Consider the following 17,652-nt stretch of genomic DNA (forward strand, 5'->3'; position numbering starts at 1 on the left):
GAACGGTTGTACCAATTTTTATGATTTTTGTGTATATGGATTTGTTTTCTTCGGGAATAGGATAATAAGTATTGAAAAATTATATTTTATTAATAAAAATAATATTAATAATAATGATAATAATACTAATAATGAAAGAACTCAAGAACGGCTGAACCATTTTTTATGATTTTTGTGTTTTTGGATTTGTGTTCATCGGAAATGGGATGAGTATCAGAATATGATATTTCACCAATGACAATAATAATGATAAAAGAGGCAAAACATTATTGATAATGGACACGTGTTATAATAAAACGTAACTGATAGCTCACACGTATATTACAGGGTGTTTAACTGAAGAGAGCACTCTTATTACCAATTCCCATTTATTTTATTATATACCAATTCCATTTACTTTACTATACCTAATAATTTTGTATCATTTTTGGGAAAGAGAGTTTTTGGCTTTCTACTACTGCATCTTGATACAGAAAAAAGGGATGAGGGAATCTTCCAAAGAAAGAAAGGAAGTAATCAATTTAAAAATAAGTAACTTTATACATGGAGACATACATGGATGTGTAGATCATGCAAAGAAGTAACCTTCAGACATGAACTGGAAGAAAGTCCTCCTGAAACAGCTACTTTCATATAAACATTGAATTACACGAAAGAAAAAAAATTTTTCGAAACAAATACTTCTATATGAACACTGAATTATACAGAAGATACTTTTCTCTACTCAGTTTGTATTTCAAACATTCATTGTGGAATAAAAATCAGATATCATTCACATGAGTTCTACTTTGAATGAATGGTAATAAATTGCACTTACATGAAGTTTTATAACTTCTAAAAAAAATCGTGATTCATGAATGAATTGTGTGTATTTTCTATAATGTTATCCAATTCGGTACTGAGGAGTCTTGGGGCAAGTGTCTTAAGGCGAAACATCGGTGTATACCAGTGAGGGTGACAGTGTTCCATGTAAGTGCAATTTATTACCATTCATTCAAAGTAGAACTCATGTGAATGATATCTGATTTTTATTCCACAACGAATGTTTGAAATACAAACTGAGTAGAGAAAAGTATCTTCTGTATAATTCAGTGTTCATATAGAAGTATTTGTTTCGAAAGAATTTTTTTCTTTCTTGTAATTCAATGTTTATATGAAAGTAGCTGTTTCAGGAGGACTTTCTTTCAGTTTGTGTCTGTGTATTCATGTTCTACACATCCATGTATTGATTACTTCCTTCCTTTCTTTGGAAGATTCCCTCATACCTTTTTATTGTATCAAGATGGAGTAGTAGAAAGCCAAAAACTTTCTTTCCCAAAAATTAATCACTCCTGAAAATATAACCTCTTCAATTCAAATTCTGTATCAATTTTAAAATCGTAAATTTGCCCATTCTTCGACTGTTAGGCGGAATGACGTTCGCCGGGTCCGCTAGTTTCGATCAAATTGAATATGTATTCACTAAAATAGAAGGGTTTGAAGTATACTCCTTAAAACGGACGAAACTTTTGCAACAACCTAAAACTTGCTTTGAGAATTTTTACATATCCATCATGCTTGTTATATTTTTAAGAGTTTAAGAGTATTATTCAATAAGGATATCGAAAATATGCTACTTTTTTGATGAAGTAAATGACGAAAAATTCAGATAGGGCAGTGACTGGGTAATTTATTAAATACAAATCAAGCTATATGGCCAAATATCATTTTATTTCAATGAATATGAATTGATACATTATTGTAATGCTTATTTTCATTGGGTAATAGACTCCTTGGCAGATTTTCTCGCTTCGATGGCGTCGAATCCATATGTCCTTCTCTTTAGAACATGATGAAGTTCTGAAATGAATATGACGTTATGAAATGTATATAAATGTTTGTCATATAGGTTCATAGGAGCGATTTTTGGGTCCATACCGTTTTCAAAAGACAGTAAAGATTATGTGAGCCAGACTCAGTGGAAAACGCCAATCAGGTGATATCAAAATATTTGCATCGGAAATTCAGATTTTTGAAAAAAGTTTAATAGAATTAGAAATATAAATGGAAACAAAAGTCAAGTATATTGGATTTTACTATACGAGTAAATAAGTACTTTTCTGCTTTTAATATTCAATATACTAGATACTCATCATGTGCTTTATGTATGTTTACTTAGAGAAATGCTATTGTAGCAGCTATTGAACTTTTTCTATGGCAGTAATAATTTAATGTACGACTGAACTCACTCATAAATCACTGAGTTCACTTAACATATCCATAACAATATACAACGTACCTCGGCTAATACCACGCTGGGCATTGAATCATATCCGACAGACATATACGTAATATACCTCAGAGAGGTTAGTCTTGCAGATGTTTCTCATTCATTCAGCACCAGGACCATGCTGAAATCAGTCGAGTAGATCACCGACAGACCGGTTTCCAGGTATTACCCCCTATCAGTGCAGGGATATCCGACCCAAATAGCATAATTTAATGTCCATCGTGATAGTAGCCAGGGAAGTAGGTAGTTGTTTTTCGATAGCCATTTATCATAACCTACCGTGTAGGTACGTTGGGAGATTTGAATGTTTCGAAATATTTATTTTCTAATATGTATGTATCTTTCCTCGGTACAGTTTTCAGAGTTATCGTGATTCATAACAATATATAGAAATATTTTTCTACGTCCATGTGAAAATAACTTTATTGAACTATAGTTGAATACTAAATTATGAGATATCTAGAAAATGCATTTAAAAACAATGGCAATAATCACTCTGATTGAAAATTACGAACAGAAACTTAAATGGCTCAAATGTGAATATTTAAAATGAATGATAGTATTAAATCATATTTTGGAAGCAGACAAAGTCTTTCCATTATTAAAAATTTGACTTGGGTTCAAGATAATCAATAATACTTACTTCTGGATCCGCGTCGTAGTAACATTTAACCATTTTATATACTCTTTCGTGGGGTTCAGTTATACCTGAAATACAATGAAATAGTTATATATATATATATATATATATATATATATATATATATATATATATATATATATGTATATATTCGTGAATGATTTATCTAACGATGATTCTTATATAAATAGTAGATACAAAAATATTCCAGTATGAATACGGTCTAAATTCAGAATATATAGTCTAACCTGATCTCTCAGCCTCTTTGGCACAGTCCATATACATTTTCACGCCGTTGGTTATTTTTTTGGGCATAGCCTTTGTCAACTTTTCCATATGCATTGACAAATCGGGGTTCATCTGGAAAAACAATATCAAGTTGAAAAATGATGAAATGAGAGCATATTCTCGCATATTTGGATTTTGGAGACATGTTTCATGAATATTTTCGATAACTTTAGTCTTTTTTGATGCAGTGTCATATTTGGTTAGATATTTACCGAAAGTACAGAATATAACAGAGTCATATAAATAAATATAATAAAATGGAATACAGATAGATGTCTGGCCTTCTATTTTGAAATTATAGTATAGTACTCGACAAAGTCGCAATTTGGGTTTTATAACTTCAAACTTAGGCTTTGTACGTTTCCAAAAACAAAAACTAAAAATATGAGATTCTTCTGCCTTTTCGTAATATGTAAAGCGCAGTAAAACTAAACTACTCGAATATGTCCTAAATTTCTTCATCACCTAGTTACTGCTGGAGTTGTTGATGTTTATGTCGAAATTATTCTGAAACAGACTGTCAGCTTGATTTTGATATTAGCAGTTTTTATTGTCTGTTTACCGAGTTTTTGTTCTATAAAAATGTATTCATACACTTCTGAAGAGTGAAATAGTGCTACGAATATGAACAATCTGCAAAGACCACTGATCGTCTTTGCTACGATAATCATCTATGCAGAAATATGTATTGTAATTGTTATATAAACTACAGTTATATAAACTACAGAATTCATTTGAAAAAAACGTTCTCAGGAAGTTTATTCCATATGAACGCAGTTCTCCAAACGAAAGACTTCTGAAACACTGAAGCTCGTGGTGTACTGAGTTGAACCTCAAAACGATGAGCAGTGGAGATATGGGGTACTGAGATCTTTGCATGAATGGGGATTCAGAGGCTATCTGCCGCTTTTCTACAACAGTTTCTCAATAACAAGAAATTTAGGACTAGAATCCAAGAAGCTATATCAAAGACTCGTGATATGAAGAACGGTATACCCCAAGGTTCTACTTTGAGTGTCACTCTGTTTGCAATTGCTATAAACGGCACAATAGAAGTAGTAGAAGGATCAGTGAAAAAAAGTGCATATGTGGATGATCTGGCTATATTCTCTTCGTATTCAGTCACTTCTGATGCTGATGCTGAGGAGATACCATAAATGAGCTTCACAGCAGAGTACACAGTACAGGTCTCAAATCCTCAGCAAGCAAAACAAAGGCGATTCACTTCTGTAGAAAGCGAAAACAACTTCATAATAATCCCAACCTCAACATGAATGGAATACCTATACAGTTTGAAAACAAAATAAAATTCTTGGGGATGATATTTGACTCTAAACTGAATTGGGGAGCTCACATAGAGAATTTGATGGAAAGATGCCAGAAACGACTGAATAACTGAATATCATAAAAGCTCTTGCAGGAAGCAAATGGGGAGCAGACCATGAAATTCTGATGAATATTTATCGCAGCCTATCATCGTGACTTTTGTATAGTTGGGGTTCAACTATCGATTATACTGTGTACTTATGAAATAGTGTCCTGACTATATTTTTTTATCAAATTTTTCTTCTTGTTGTTCTGTGCCTCTTATCAACATTTTCAAGTGGACTTCGACATTTATTATGGTAGTGTAGCATACTCCTCAGCCAGACCAACACGATTGAAAACTTTGAACAAATTTCAAAATAATTCTCTGAGACTGATAACGGAAAGTTTCAGAACGAGCCCCTCCTCTTGAACTTCGAAAAAAACCTAATCACCCAAATTATGATATCTTTCTCAATGACAAAATCTCCATGATTTATTCCTACAAAAACCAACGGCAACCAGACCAACAGGTACACAGACACAACAGAGTAACGTATTATTCCAGATTCGAAAGTTTTCACTCTCGCTCTCCCGGAGTTCCCTTCATGGAAACTAACTGATATATATTGCATTGTTACAGGGAGTGAAATAAAAAAGTCAGAATTGAACTCACAACAACACAAACTGAACTACTACAATAACATCAGTAAATTTTCTAATCACTGCAAAATATATACTGATGGATCAAAGACCGAGTATGGGGTGGGCTGTGCATTCCTTGTAGATGGACACCTCCATAGCTGGTTGATGCACTCAACGACCAGCGTATACACAGCAGAATTATACGCTATATACCAATTTTTACTATTCTGTGAATTTGCACGAAACGAAACTCATTTCCTAATTTGTGCCGACTAGTTGAGTTCCATAAGATCCTCTCAAAATAAATTTACTCTTGTCCCCCTTCTGGCAAGAATAATCCTTTTCTTGGCCAGAATTCATATTATGAAGGAAAGCGGTAGAACTGTCAGCTTCATGTGGGTGCGTAGTCATTGTGGCAAAAGGAAAGGATGTGGATAAGGCAGCTAGAATGATTGCCAACTCCAACGAACATGAAAACGTACCACACCTGATCTTCATAATGTAAAGAAAGCAAAAAAAACTCGTATGCAAGTCGATGGTGCTCAATTCGAACAATTAATGAAGTGAATTTTTCTGTTCAGTTTCATTTTTTATACACTGTTTGGAACCTTTGGTGTATTAATGGATATAACTGGAGTAATATCCATTATTCCGTTATTTCAACGCCTCGAAACGTGAAGATCTTCCTCTGGAAGATTATCACTTGGTGATCGAAACACGTGTCGAGGTGTTGAAATAATGGTTTGGTGTTGGGAAAAAACTGCAGTAATATTCAGTTTCATTGTTAAAAATGTTACACAGTGGGATAGAGAATTCAAAGATATTTCAAATAAAGTGACACTAGACTATTATTTCCATTTGAAATTTGTGAGATGTGGGTTGATACGGGGAGGGGTGGCTGACAAGCGGTTGAATATAAATGTCTTACTCAGGGTGGTTAATTTCAACTGGAATGAACTGTATAATCCACAGTACGAAGTGATTCCATGTACTTTAATCAAGCAAAGCCTTCAAGTACTTGAAAAATGTCGTAGCAAACAGGACAGAAAATAAATGAAAGGTTGAGAAGAGCTGAAATGAAATTCAATGTGTCACAATCAAAACTTTTAAGGAAAAGAGAAATTCATGGACACATGGATTCAGAGAAAAAGCCGCAGACTGGTAAACAACCTGTAGGATGTATGATCAATCTAGTGGGCATTTTGTACTGTTGAATTATTAGAGATTTTTCATATGAGTTACATGCATTTGACTATTTTTGCAATGGTATTATACAGTGATATAATGTTCTCTAGAAATTGGATAATGAACATGAAATAACGATTGGATTAGATCAGTTTGAGCCTTGTTTTTTTTTCTTTTTGAATCTACGATGAACTTCATCAAAACATCAATTATTCAGATTATTCAATCGAAAAATATTGTGGTCGATTCAAGCTTACCTCTTCACTAACAATCCATAGGCACAAGACGTATCTCTGAAAAAGAAAAATTTATAATAATTTTGTTTTTATTTAATTCAGTTTCAAAAATATTGAGAGTTTCCATTCAAGCATTTTCAAAAATAGAATATTCTATCATCGTGACGTTTGTATAGTTGGGGTTGAACTATCGATTATACTGTGTACTTATGAAATAATGTCCTGACTATATTTTTTTATCAAAATTTTCTTCTTGTTGTTCTGTGCCTCTTATCAACATTTTCAAGTGGACTTCGACATTTATTTCAAACTTCTTGTTTACTAAAACCGTTCCTTGGTTTCTTTATCCTTTCCAAACGTTTCTGGTGTTTTGTCGTGTACCTAGTGTTTTTGAATTTCTGATTTCTACGGTGTGTAAATCCTATTTATTAAAAAACATTTCATCTCTCAGAATCCAATTTATTCAATTGGTATTGAAATATAAACACGATCTGATAACTTTTATGTTGAAGTTCAAGGATACTTTCCTTCAATTGAATTCTCTAAAATGTACATCTTTATTTTTAGACTTATGAGAGTATGATTTGGTCGTTGATTGAGAAACTTCTGGAAAAACATTTGTACCTGCAAAGTTTTTATTCAATATATCAATGGTTTGTGATGCACTCTTTGGAACCTTTGCTGTTGGAAGGAAGATTAAACTTCCTCTTGAAAATGATTATTTGAAAGATTAATCTTCCTCTTGTAGATGAGCAATTGGTGATTGAAACACGTCCCACGATGATCACTTGGTGAATGAAACATATGCCGAGGTGCTAAAAATAACGGTTTGGTGTTGGTTTGGAAGATTGAAGTTTTTCTTGAAGATGATTATTAGAAGATTAATCTTCCTCTTGACGATGATCAATTGGTGATTGAAACACGTGCCGAGGTGTTAAAAATAACGGTTTGGTGTTGGTTTGGAAAATTGAACTTCCTCTTGAAAATGATTATTTGAAAGATTAATCTTCCTCTTGAAGATGATCAATTGGTGATTGAAACACGTGTCCAGGATGATCACTTGGGGATTGGAACATGTGCCGAGGTGCTAAAAATAACGGTTTGGTGTTGGTTTGGAAGATTAAAGTTCCTCTTGGAGATGATCATTGGGAAGATTAATCTTCCTCTTGAAGATGATCAATCGGTGATTGAAACACGTCTACAGGATTATCATTTGGTGATTGAAACACGTGCCGAAATGTTAAAAATAACGGTTTGGTGTTGGTTTGGAAGATTAATCTTCCTCTTGAAGATGATCAATTGGTAATTGAAACACGTGTTCAGGATGATCACTTGGTGATTAAAACACGTGCCGAGGTGTTAAAAATAACGGTTTGGTGTTGGTTTGGAAGATTAAACTTCCTCTTGAAGATGATCAATTGGTGATTGAAACACGTGTTCAGGATGATTATTTGGGGTTTGGGACCGGAATTCGATGAAATTTCGAATTTGAACACGGAATTTAACGCATTTCAGAGTTTGGAATTTGGAACTCATTAAAATTACGAGTTTGAACTCAGAATTCAGTAGACAAAGAGAAACTGCGTTTTTTCATCTTATGACGACGCCAACTTGGATGGTGGAACGCGGGTCGATAAGAGTATTGCATTTTTGGTGATTGGGAAAAATGTTTTTTTGTACTTCATGAATAGTTAAGTTGAATGTTATTGCAATTTTCCACTCAATTATTCTTTTTCGTTAATTAACAACTTTTTGCCAGTCAAAGGTTCACATGAACCTTTAAGAAAATACCTCTGCTGAAAAAATTGAAAACATACAATCAGATATGTTTGAAACAATGAAAATATGAATGAAACATTGAAAATATTTTTTTACAAAAAAGCTGCATCAATGTGATATCATCAAATTTCAAATAATTCTTATTGTTTGGTTTGTTCATGAATTTTTTCTTTGGAATGTGATAATCTGATAATCAGATGCTGATTCGAAAAAATGAGCACAGTAACGCATTTATCATTTGACTATTTATTTTCACCAGTAAATATCAATATTGATAAACTCTTTTTTGGAAAAATCTTCAATTTTACTGAAACAGAAAAATAAAATTTTTTCCTCTAGTTTATTTGTGTTTGTATAGACAAAAAATACACTTCATTTGTCCAATAGTAAAAACGAGAATATGAATAACTATGTATTATTGTGTAACATTTTGTTTTCAATATTTCATTTTATTTTCGAAATGCACAAGAGCAGTGGGGGGAATGTTTGAAAAAATAGTTACTTCATATTGATATTCATTGAAAAAATAGATATTTGAATAAAAAAGACGCGCTATTGCAATTAAATTTTTCAAACAAACTTTTTCAAAATCATCATTTTAATATCAGACTATCAGATTCACAAGAAAAATCAATTATTCAATAAATAATGCATTTGTTAATAAAAACTCAAACAGTTAGAATGAGGAATAAAAAGAAAAAGATGTTTGCTCTCATAAATGAGAAAATGAAACATTTAGAATATAACATCTTTTATTATTCTTAATGAAAAGAAAATCTAAGATTTCTATGTGAACTTCCAACTTGACAATAATCAATAAAAGCATAATTATGACCATTTTTTCTGGCTATACCATTGCTGTTCATTCAATTTTCAACGGATTTTTTTCATTTTCAAAATTTATATTTCATATTTTTTTCAGGCGGTTTTTTGCTTTTTAAGAATCTATTACCAAGACATTTTATCTGTTTCAATAAATTGTTCATAACATTCAAATTATCACGATTCAAGTTCAAGTTCAAGAATAAAAACTCTTACTCACTTTGAGTTTTTCATCGTCGGCAAAAACCCCATTTTTCAATCCATCTATTTTATCCTGGGTGACTCCCGTTATTGGAACACATTTGTTGTGTAATTGCCTGGCCACGTTGAGGAAAAAGTCCCCATAATGCTGAAAAAATATTTTGTTGTGAACAGTTTACACGGCTGTAATTCTGTCATTGAAATTACATTGTATGTTTCTGAATAAGGAACGTATCCAGAAGTATTTGGAAATATTTGAAAATATTTGGAGAATCATGATTTTATAACTTTTGCGATCAAGTTATACTCAGCCCCAGAGTGTAATACTAATTTTTTTTCCCTCAAAATTTTTGTCTAGAATTTTCCTTTATTTTCAGTATTTTAATAATAATATAAGTCACAAAAAGGATTTGAAGCTTTATAACTCCTATTTAGTTATATGCGAGCGCTTTCGACAGCTGGTCGTGCTGTCATCATCTAGGCTCTAGGCTCAACCACATTGAACTATGTTCAAGTTATTGGATCAAAATATCACCGAGTTTGATCCGTTTGAAGAACCAATTAAAAAATACGGAGACAGAATCAACAATCAAAGTTCGATACCCAGGAACTGAAATGGACGTCTACACCCTGTTTAGTAGTCCAATTTGATAAAACAATTTCATTATTTGCTCGTGTTGTTGAATGCTATATCCGTCCATGGTGATTTGGCAAAACAAACTGAATAAATGACAACTAATTTGGCAGATGTAGCTTCAACAAGATGGCCGTTATCAATTGTCAAAGTTCGGAAGTTTCTGTTGGAAGACCCTATATAACATGAATATCCAATATTCTGTTCGTTTTGAAAAAGTGATACAGAAAATTACCCTATAAATATATAAAAGCTAGTGAACATGATTGTCGATTGATAACTTTGGGTGATAGTAAACTTTCATCAGTACTTGTTTGTCAACCATACAATTCCAATTTTTTTATGCTAATGAAGTTTTTCACAACTGCATTGAGAAATATACTCACCTCATCCCGTAGAAGGCCATACACTGACGAGAAACTAACAACGGCGATAAACAAAATCAGCTTCATTTTGAAACGCTGGAAAGAAATATAGATTTTCATTAGTCGCTTTGATGAATAAGCTTGCTTTTAAAAAGTATGTTCAAAAAATTGGTTAGGTGTTGGAGTTAGAAAAAAAATGATTCAGCATTTAGAGACCTTTGCTTTTTTATCAAATGAACAACGCAAATGTGTGAATGTTTGGCAAATATATTATAAGTAGCTTGAAGTTCTTAGTGAAATCTGAGTTAGGCAGCTAGTTTCGAAAAAAAATTATTGAATAATTGTAAAACTTTCAAAAAAAGTCCAAAACAGATACCCTGTGGAATTCCAGATTGTGGATTTCACTGCTTCCACTTGAAAATTCAGGGGTTTCAAATTTAGTGGCGATAAAAGCTAAACGAAATCAATGTTTCAGAACTTATTTTTCGAATTCACTTCCACTGAAGTATCAGCTTTTTTTATCGAGTTTCACTTACAGTTTCGCCTCGTCATGTGTTTCAAACACATGGGACTTTTATTTTCATTCGAAAGTAAATAATTAACAACATGGTATGAGATATCAGTCCTTTCATTATAACACAAATAACCTTTTTGAACTTTTGGAGATGTAATAATTTTTTTCGTCTACATGGTCGTGTTATAAAAATTTAATCAAAACTGATCAATTCAAATCACAGAAAATTGTGATATATGGCAGAAAACTTTGCGATGTTTCGAGTTACAATCTTTTTCAAATATAACAACTAATATATTATGTTTTTTTTTTATATATCCATGAAAAGTATGATTGGGAAGTGCTAAGTTTTGGGCTGAATCTTCTTTTGTATTTCTACTTCTTCATTTATATATACAGGGCTATTCAAATTCGTTTCTGTACATGGGGATCTCGTAAACGATAAGAGATAGAGTGTCGGTTAAATTGTGGCAAAGTTGTGTATTTTAGAGACCTATTCAATGATGTAAAGGAATCGAATAGAGCTCTTTTGGTTCTGGAGATATACAGGAAAAACAAAAAAACCCCAAATTATTTTTTGCCCATGTCTTCTTTATTCGCAGATATATTGGAAATCAGTCCACATTTTACCATTGCCACTTGATGTGGTCTCTCAGAATATATCCATGAATCTTTTATACAGGGTGTTATCTGACTTGGGTCAACCCCCATCTTTGAATTTTTAAATACGGACCTGTATTTTTTTGTAGTTTTTGGATCGCAGACGTTCACTTCATACTGAGAAATTAAATTCAATTTTATATTTCGGGATGTTTCGGTAATATTCGATTATAATTGTGTTAATTATTCCCTTTAAAATTACGGCCCTGGAAATTGGTTGGCTGAGTTGAATAAAAACATAATAGCAATGAATTTTACACTTGTCTACCTCATTAACAATATCATTTATATATATTAGGAATGAGAGTGTGTTTTAATAAGCAGGAAAGGAAATGATAGCAATAATAACATCCGAAACGGACACTATAATTGTAATCGAATTGGAGTCATTCCTTTTCGAGACATTTTCAAACTCGGTTTTTCAAAATCCTCAATCTTTGGTCTTCCACATTTTCTATCTCTCTGCCAGCGTAAATCCTATTTTTCAATGTCCCCAATAGAAAGTAATCCAAAATAGTAAGATCTGGTGATCTTGCAGACCATGACCATCTTATTGTCCCATTATTTGTCTCGAAATGGAAGGACCCCAATTCGAACATTTATTGCACAAATAATTTTTTGTGTATGTAAATTAATTACTTCATTTCAATTTTCATTATGATTATAGTGTTCGTTTCAGATGTTATTATTGCTACCATTTTTTTTCTGCTCATCAAAACACATATATAGTCTATTTCAAAAGAGTGTAGAGTAATAAATCATGAAGTGTCATAAAATTTGCCTGAATTTCGTTGTCGTCCATGGGCGTAGGCAAATCTTAGGATTATTAAACTTAATAATTAAAGTAAATTAAAAATTACAGACATAGATAATAATAAAAGGCCATTTTTGGGAAGTAATTTGGTCTAAAACTAAGTACCTACATGTATTTAGGTAAGTAAAATTTCTTAAAAAAAGATTAAGATTAATTTTAGTGGTTCTTGTAAACTTATTTAATATGCAATTTGGGTTCATATACTTGAGCATGATTTCTCAAAAAAGGGTTAACACTTAGTTCCGAGGTGCCATGTCATTATAATAATCCCTTTTTGACCCTGCCCACCAATCATGCAATACCTATTAAACCCAGGTAATTAAGAAAAAGGGTTTAAATATATTGTAATGGTGTCTTAAACATTCGAGTTATAATAGTAATTGTTACTACACCAATTAAACGTACAGTGATATTGTGATATAGAAATAGTGAAAAAGTTATAAAATGGGACATTTACTCCAAAGAAAAGAAGTGTAAAAAATTCTCCGCTATCTGTTTGCGAAAAAGTTATAATTTTAAATGTATATGATTGCATAAAACACGATCACCCTAGTTTGTCTGTGCAAGAAAGTGTTGAGCGATGTGCCCGAATGACTGGAATTGGACAGTCCACGATTTTTAAATTATTGCGAGAAAGAAAGATATCAGGCCAGGTAAGTCCATGCAAGAGAAAATCAGGAAGACCAATAAAAATCTTAGATGAAGACACCAAATGTGACATTCGAAGAAAAGTTCATTCGTTTTATTTTAAAAAGGAAATACCCACTCTTGAAAAAATATTTATCGAGATAAGCCAAGATAACGATATTCCTTTGATATCCAGAAAACTTTTATGGAAAACTTTAAAAAGTATGAATTTTGCCTGGGAAAAGCACAATCGAAAGGCACTATTACTGGAAAGTGATGAAATTGTTTGCTGGAGACGAAAATATTTGACAACTATAAAGCAGTACCGCAGAGAGCAAAAGAAAATTTTTTATCTTGATGAGACGTGGATAAACGAAGGTTATATAGTCAAAAAAATGTGGCAAGATAAAAATATAACAAGTTCTCGCCAAGCTTTCATAGAAGGCCTTTCGACGGGTATTAAAGTGCCTTCGGGAAAAGGGAAGAGGCTTATAATTGCTCACATTGGAAGCGAAGACGGATTTTTAAAAGAAGGTTTGTTAAGCTTTCAGTCGTGCCGGACGGGAGATTATCATGAGGACATGAATTCGGATGTCTTCGAAGACTACTTCGGGGAAATGTTAAAATTTCTTTCAGCTGATTCGGTCGTGGTTATGGATAATGCAAGCTACCATTCAAGGCGCTTAGAGAAGGTACCAACTTCAGCTTGGAGAAAGCAAGAAATTATTAACTGGCTGTCAAATAAAGGTATTCAGTTTGAGACGAATTCAGTAAAGAAGGAACTACTAGCCATAGTAAAACAACATAAATCTCGCTTCATGAAATATGCCGTAGAAGATGTAGCAGAAAAGTATAAAGTAACTGTGCTGCGCCTACCGCCATATCATTGCGAATTAAATCCTATAGAACTTATATGGGCACAAGTTAAAGGATATGTTGCAAGGCACAATACCACATTTAAAATGAAAGATGTCAAGGTATTGTTTGATCAAGCCATTATGGAAATCACATCATAAAACTGGCAAAAAGCAATCCAGCATGTTTTAAAAGAGGAAGATAAAATGTGGGAACTGGACAACTTGGTCGATCAGGTGGTTGACCCTATAATTATAACACCAGGGGATGATGACAGTTCTTCGGATGAAGACTATACTGGTGTAGAATAATTTAATTGAATTGTAAATATACTGTAGCGGGATAAGCAATCTGGACAGAGACCAGTGTATCAGTGACAGTGACACTTTTGCTTAGGTTAGGGTTTAGAATTAAGGGTAGTCTGAATAATTATTTTCTCGGAAGGTTCTCGAAAATTGTACCTAGTAATCTCTAGAACATTCAATTAGGGTATAAATAGAGTGTTGTTAAACGTTAAGGGAAGTTCACAGTTTTAGTATTGTTCAAGTGTCAAATTGTAATAACGTATCCAGTAAAGTTCTTGTCGTTTTTGTGAATAAATTGATTTAAAGTCCCCACAAGTGTTTCAATACGTAAAGTTCGTTTGTGTGTGTTTGTGAGTATTTCCCGATTTCGGTTCGTATATATTTTATTGTTACATTTTATATTTTTTTAATAACACTGTTCTGCTGTATTACATTTTTATTTCCTTTAATATAATTTTTATGAATGCATATTCTTTTGGCAATTATCCCACTAGCGCGCCTCTGGCTCAGTATTTATCCGTCGATAACAATGGACAAATCCCTTAAAACAGGGTGATACCTACCTGTTCTTTATGAAACGACATAATTTTGCAATGCGGACTAGGGAAGTGACAGAATTTATTGACGGATCACCCTGTAGCGCTTTTGAATACTTAATGAGATTTTATTACTCTACACTCTTTTGAAATAGACTATAATATATTGTTGTTGTAGATATGTTTCAGATAATCATAAAAGGTTTTCTTATTCGAAGTTCATTATAGAAAATGCTCAGAGCAATGGAAAAAATATAAATAGGTACCTAAAAATGTAAAAACACTCTCGACAAACTCCACGGTACATAGGGAGACGTAAAAGTTGCTATTATGTTTTTATTCAACTCAGTCAACCAATTTCCAGGGATGTAATTTAAAAAGGAATAATTCACACAATTATAATCGAATATTACCGAAAAATCCCGAAATATAAAATTTAATTTAATTTCTCAGTATGAAGTGAACGTCTCCGATCCAAAAACTACAACAAAAAATACAGGTCCGTATTTAAAAATTCAAAGATGGGTGTGGCCCAAGTCAGATGACACCCTGTATAAAAGATTCATGGATATATTCTGAGACACCACATCAAGTGCCGATAGCAAAATGTGGACAGATATGTCTGCGAATGAAGAAGATATGGGCAAAAAAATAATTTGGGATTTTTTTGTTTCTCCTGTATATCTCCAGAACCAAAAGAGCTATAATCGATTTCTTTACATCATTGAATAGGTCTCTAAAATACACAACTTTGCCACGATCTAGCCGACACTCTATATCTTATGGTTTACGAGATCCCCATGTACAGAAACGAATTTGAATAGCCCTTTGTAAAAAATGGAGATATCTAAAGGAAGGGATAAAAATTGACATATCACTGAAAAATCTCTGGAAAACATGTATAAGTTGTCTAAAATAAATAACCATTTTCTGTACGAACATTGAATTACATGGAAATCACTAACTTTCTAATCTCAATTTTCATACCAAATATTCGCATAAAATTTAAACAAAGGTGGGCCCCAATGTTTCCGATGAGAATATTTTTAGTATTTCGAACTTAGACTTGTTCATTTTTCGAATAATTGACACCGACGGTTATGAATGTTCCCGAATTCAATAAGTTACTAGTATCTATGACAAGATTTTTTTCTGGAAGGAAATAATTTTTGGAAGATCATACGACTTTCTACCTTTACAATTGTAAATGAAAGCAAAAACATTTTGAAAATACGGTTAAATTTCTTCCAAAGAATTTTTTCATTATTTTTATTTTTTTTCTGCAGGTTTTCCGCTCTGGCGCATGAGAAAGCTAAACTGAGTTCTACGGTTGAAAAATGTGATGAAAATGCCAGAAAGTTTTTCGAATTTATAATCCCTGATTAACCACTAACAAATCTACTATTTTGTTTCTGACTTTACCCTGACAAATAAAACAAATATTTATACCTTTTTTTAAAAAGATGTACAGTGGTTCACTATTCGAGATCTACTGGCTACTGGATTCACCAGAATGTGTATTTATTTCATTTTCTTCGCGTTATCTTTCGAAGTTGAACTATAAAATCCTCATAAATTGGGATCCCGATAATCAAGTAGTAATTCTGTTTTTATTTACTTTTCGAATACTGAAATAGGCATAAAATTTAACTGAATTTAATTACCACATATTATTTACGTTTTGAAATGATCAAATATAGATATTACCGATTTTGTTTCGGAATTGTTTAACATCAGTGTAGGTGAGATCCTTGTACCTTGGGACACTTTTCTTCGAACTTCATAATTTTAGCAACAACTGACTTAAAGCATTGATTTTTTGAATACCGTATAATAAAAGATCATCGAAATACTATAATGCTAGGAAAATACACACGATGATTTATTTGTGAGAAACTAAAAAAAACTGATTGGGTTTTATGTCCCAAGGTTTTTTGTCCCAAGGCTTGTACTTTGGGACACCGATATTTGTACCTTGGTACAAATATCTTCAGGATTTTCATTGAATTTAAAAAAACATAATTCATCGTAATGAGCCGTAAAAATATGACCCATATATGCTTATCTCTCAGATAGAAAAGTGACAACTGAAAAATCAACTCTTAGAGAGCATAAGTAATAAAAGCCTAGTTTTTTTAATAGCATTTATTTTAATTGAAGGGGTTATATTTTCAGGAGTGATTCATTTTTGGGAAAGAAAGTTCTGGCTTTCTACTACTCCATCTTGATATAAAAAAAAAGGATGAGGGAGTCTTCCAAAAAAAAGGAAGGAAGTAATCAATTTGAAAATGAATAACTATGTACATGGATGTGTAGATCATGCAAAGAAGTAACTTTGTGACACAAATTGAAAGAAAGTCCTCCTGAAACAGAAAAAAATTCTTTCGAAACAAATACTTCTATATGAACACTGAATTATACAGAAGATACTTTTCTCTACTCAGTTTGTATTTCAAACATTCGTTGTGAAATAAAAATCAGATATCATTCACATGAGTTCTATGTTAAACGAATGGTACTGAAGAGCCTTAGGGCAAGTGTCTTAAGGCGAAACATCGATGTATACCAGTGAGGATGACAGTGTTCCATGTAAGTGCAATTTTTTACCATTCATTTAAAGTAGAACTCATGTGAATGATATCTGATTTTTATTTCACAACGAATGTTTGAAATACAAACTGAGTAGAGAAAAGTATCTTCTGTATAATTCAGTGTTAATATAGAAGTATTTGTTTCGAAAGATTTTTTTTCTTTCGTGTAATTCAATGTTTATATGAAAGTATCTGTTTCAGGAGGACTTTCTTTCAGTTTGTGTCTGAAAGTTACTTCTTTGCATGATCTATACATCCATGTATAGAGTTACTTATTTTCAAATTGATTACTTCCTTCCTTTTTTTGGAAGATTCCCTCATCCTTTTTTTTTGTATCAAGATGGAGTAGTAGAAAGCCAAAAACTTCCTTTCCCAAAAAGC

The 17,652-nt window shown here is 32.4% G+C and overlaps 2 protein-coding genes across 2 annotated transcripts in view; both read right to left on the reverse strand.

Moving 5' to 3' along the window:
• The window catches only part of LOC141485751 (uncharacterized), a 198,978-nt gene that overhangs the window by 13,663 nt on the left and 167,663 nt on the right, over positions 1-17,652 (reverse strand). The window lies entirely within an intron of this gene.
• LOC111517804 (general odorant-binding protein 83a) lies at positions 1,690-16,186 on the reverse strand. The gene is made up of 7 exons (XM_074183189.1): positions 16,130-16,186; positions 10,391-10,465; positions 9,390-9,518; positions 6,590-6,625; positions 3,158-3,269; positions 2,913-2,977; positions 1,690-1,839 (listed from the first exon to the last, which is right to left on the reverse strand). The coding sequence occupies exons 2-7, from the start codon at positions 10,454-10,456 to the stop codon at positions 1,822-1,824; spliced, it is 426 nt and encodes a 141-aa protein (XP_074039290.1). The 5' UTR covers positions 10,457-10,465; positions 16,130-16,186; the 3' UTR covers positions 1,690-1,821.

Source organism: Leptinotarsa decemlineata, unplaced genomic scaffold (assembly GCF_025532065.1).
Source record: "Leptinotarsa decemlineata unplaced genomic scaffold, Ldec_3_MD MMD2_tig00026336_RagTag_RagTag, whole genome shotgun sequence".
In the NCBI taxonomy this organism is placed as follows: Eukaryota; Metazoa; Arthropoda; class Insecta; order Coleoptera; family Chrysomelidae; genus Leptinotarsa; species Leptinotarsa decemlineata.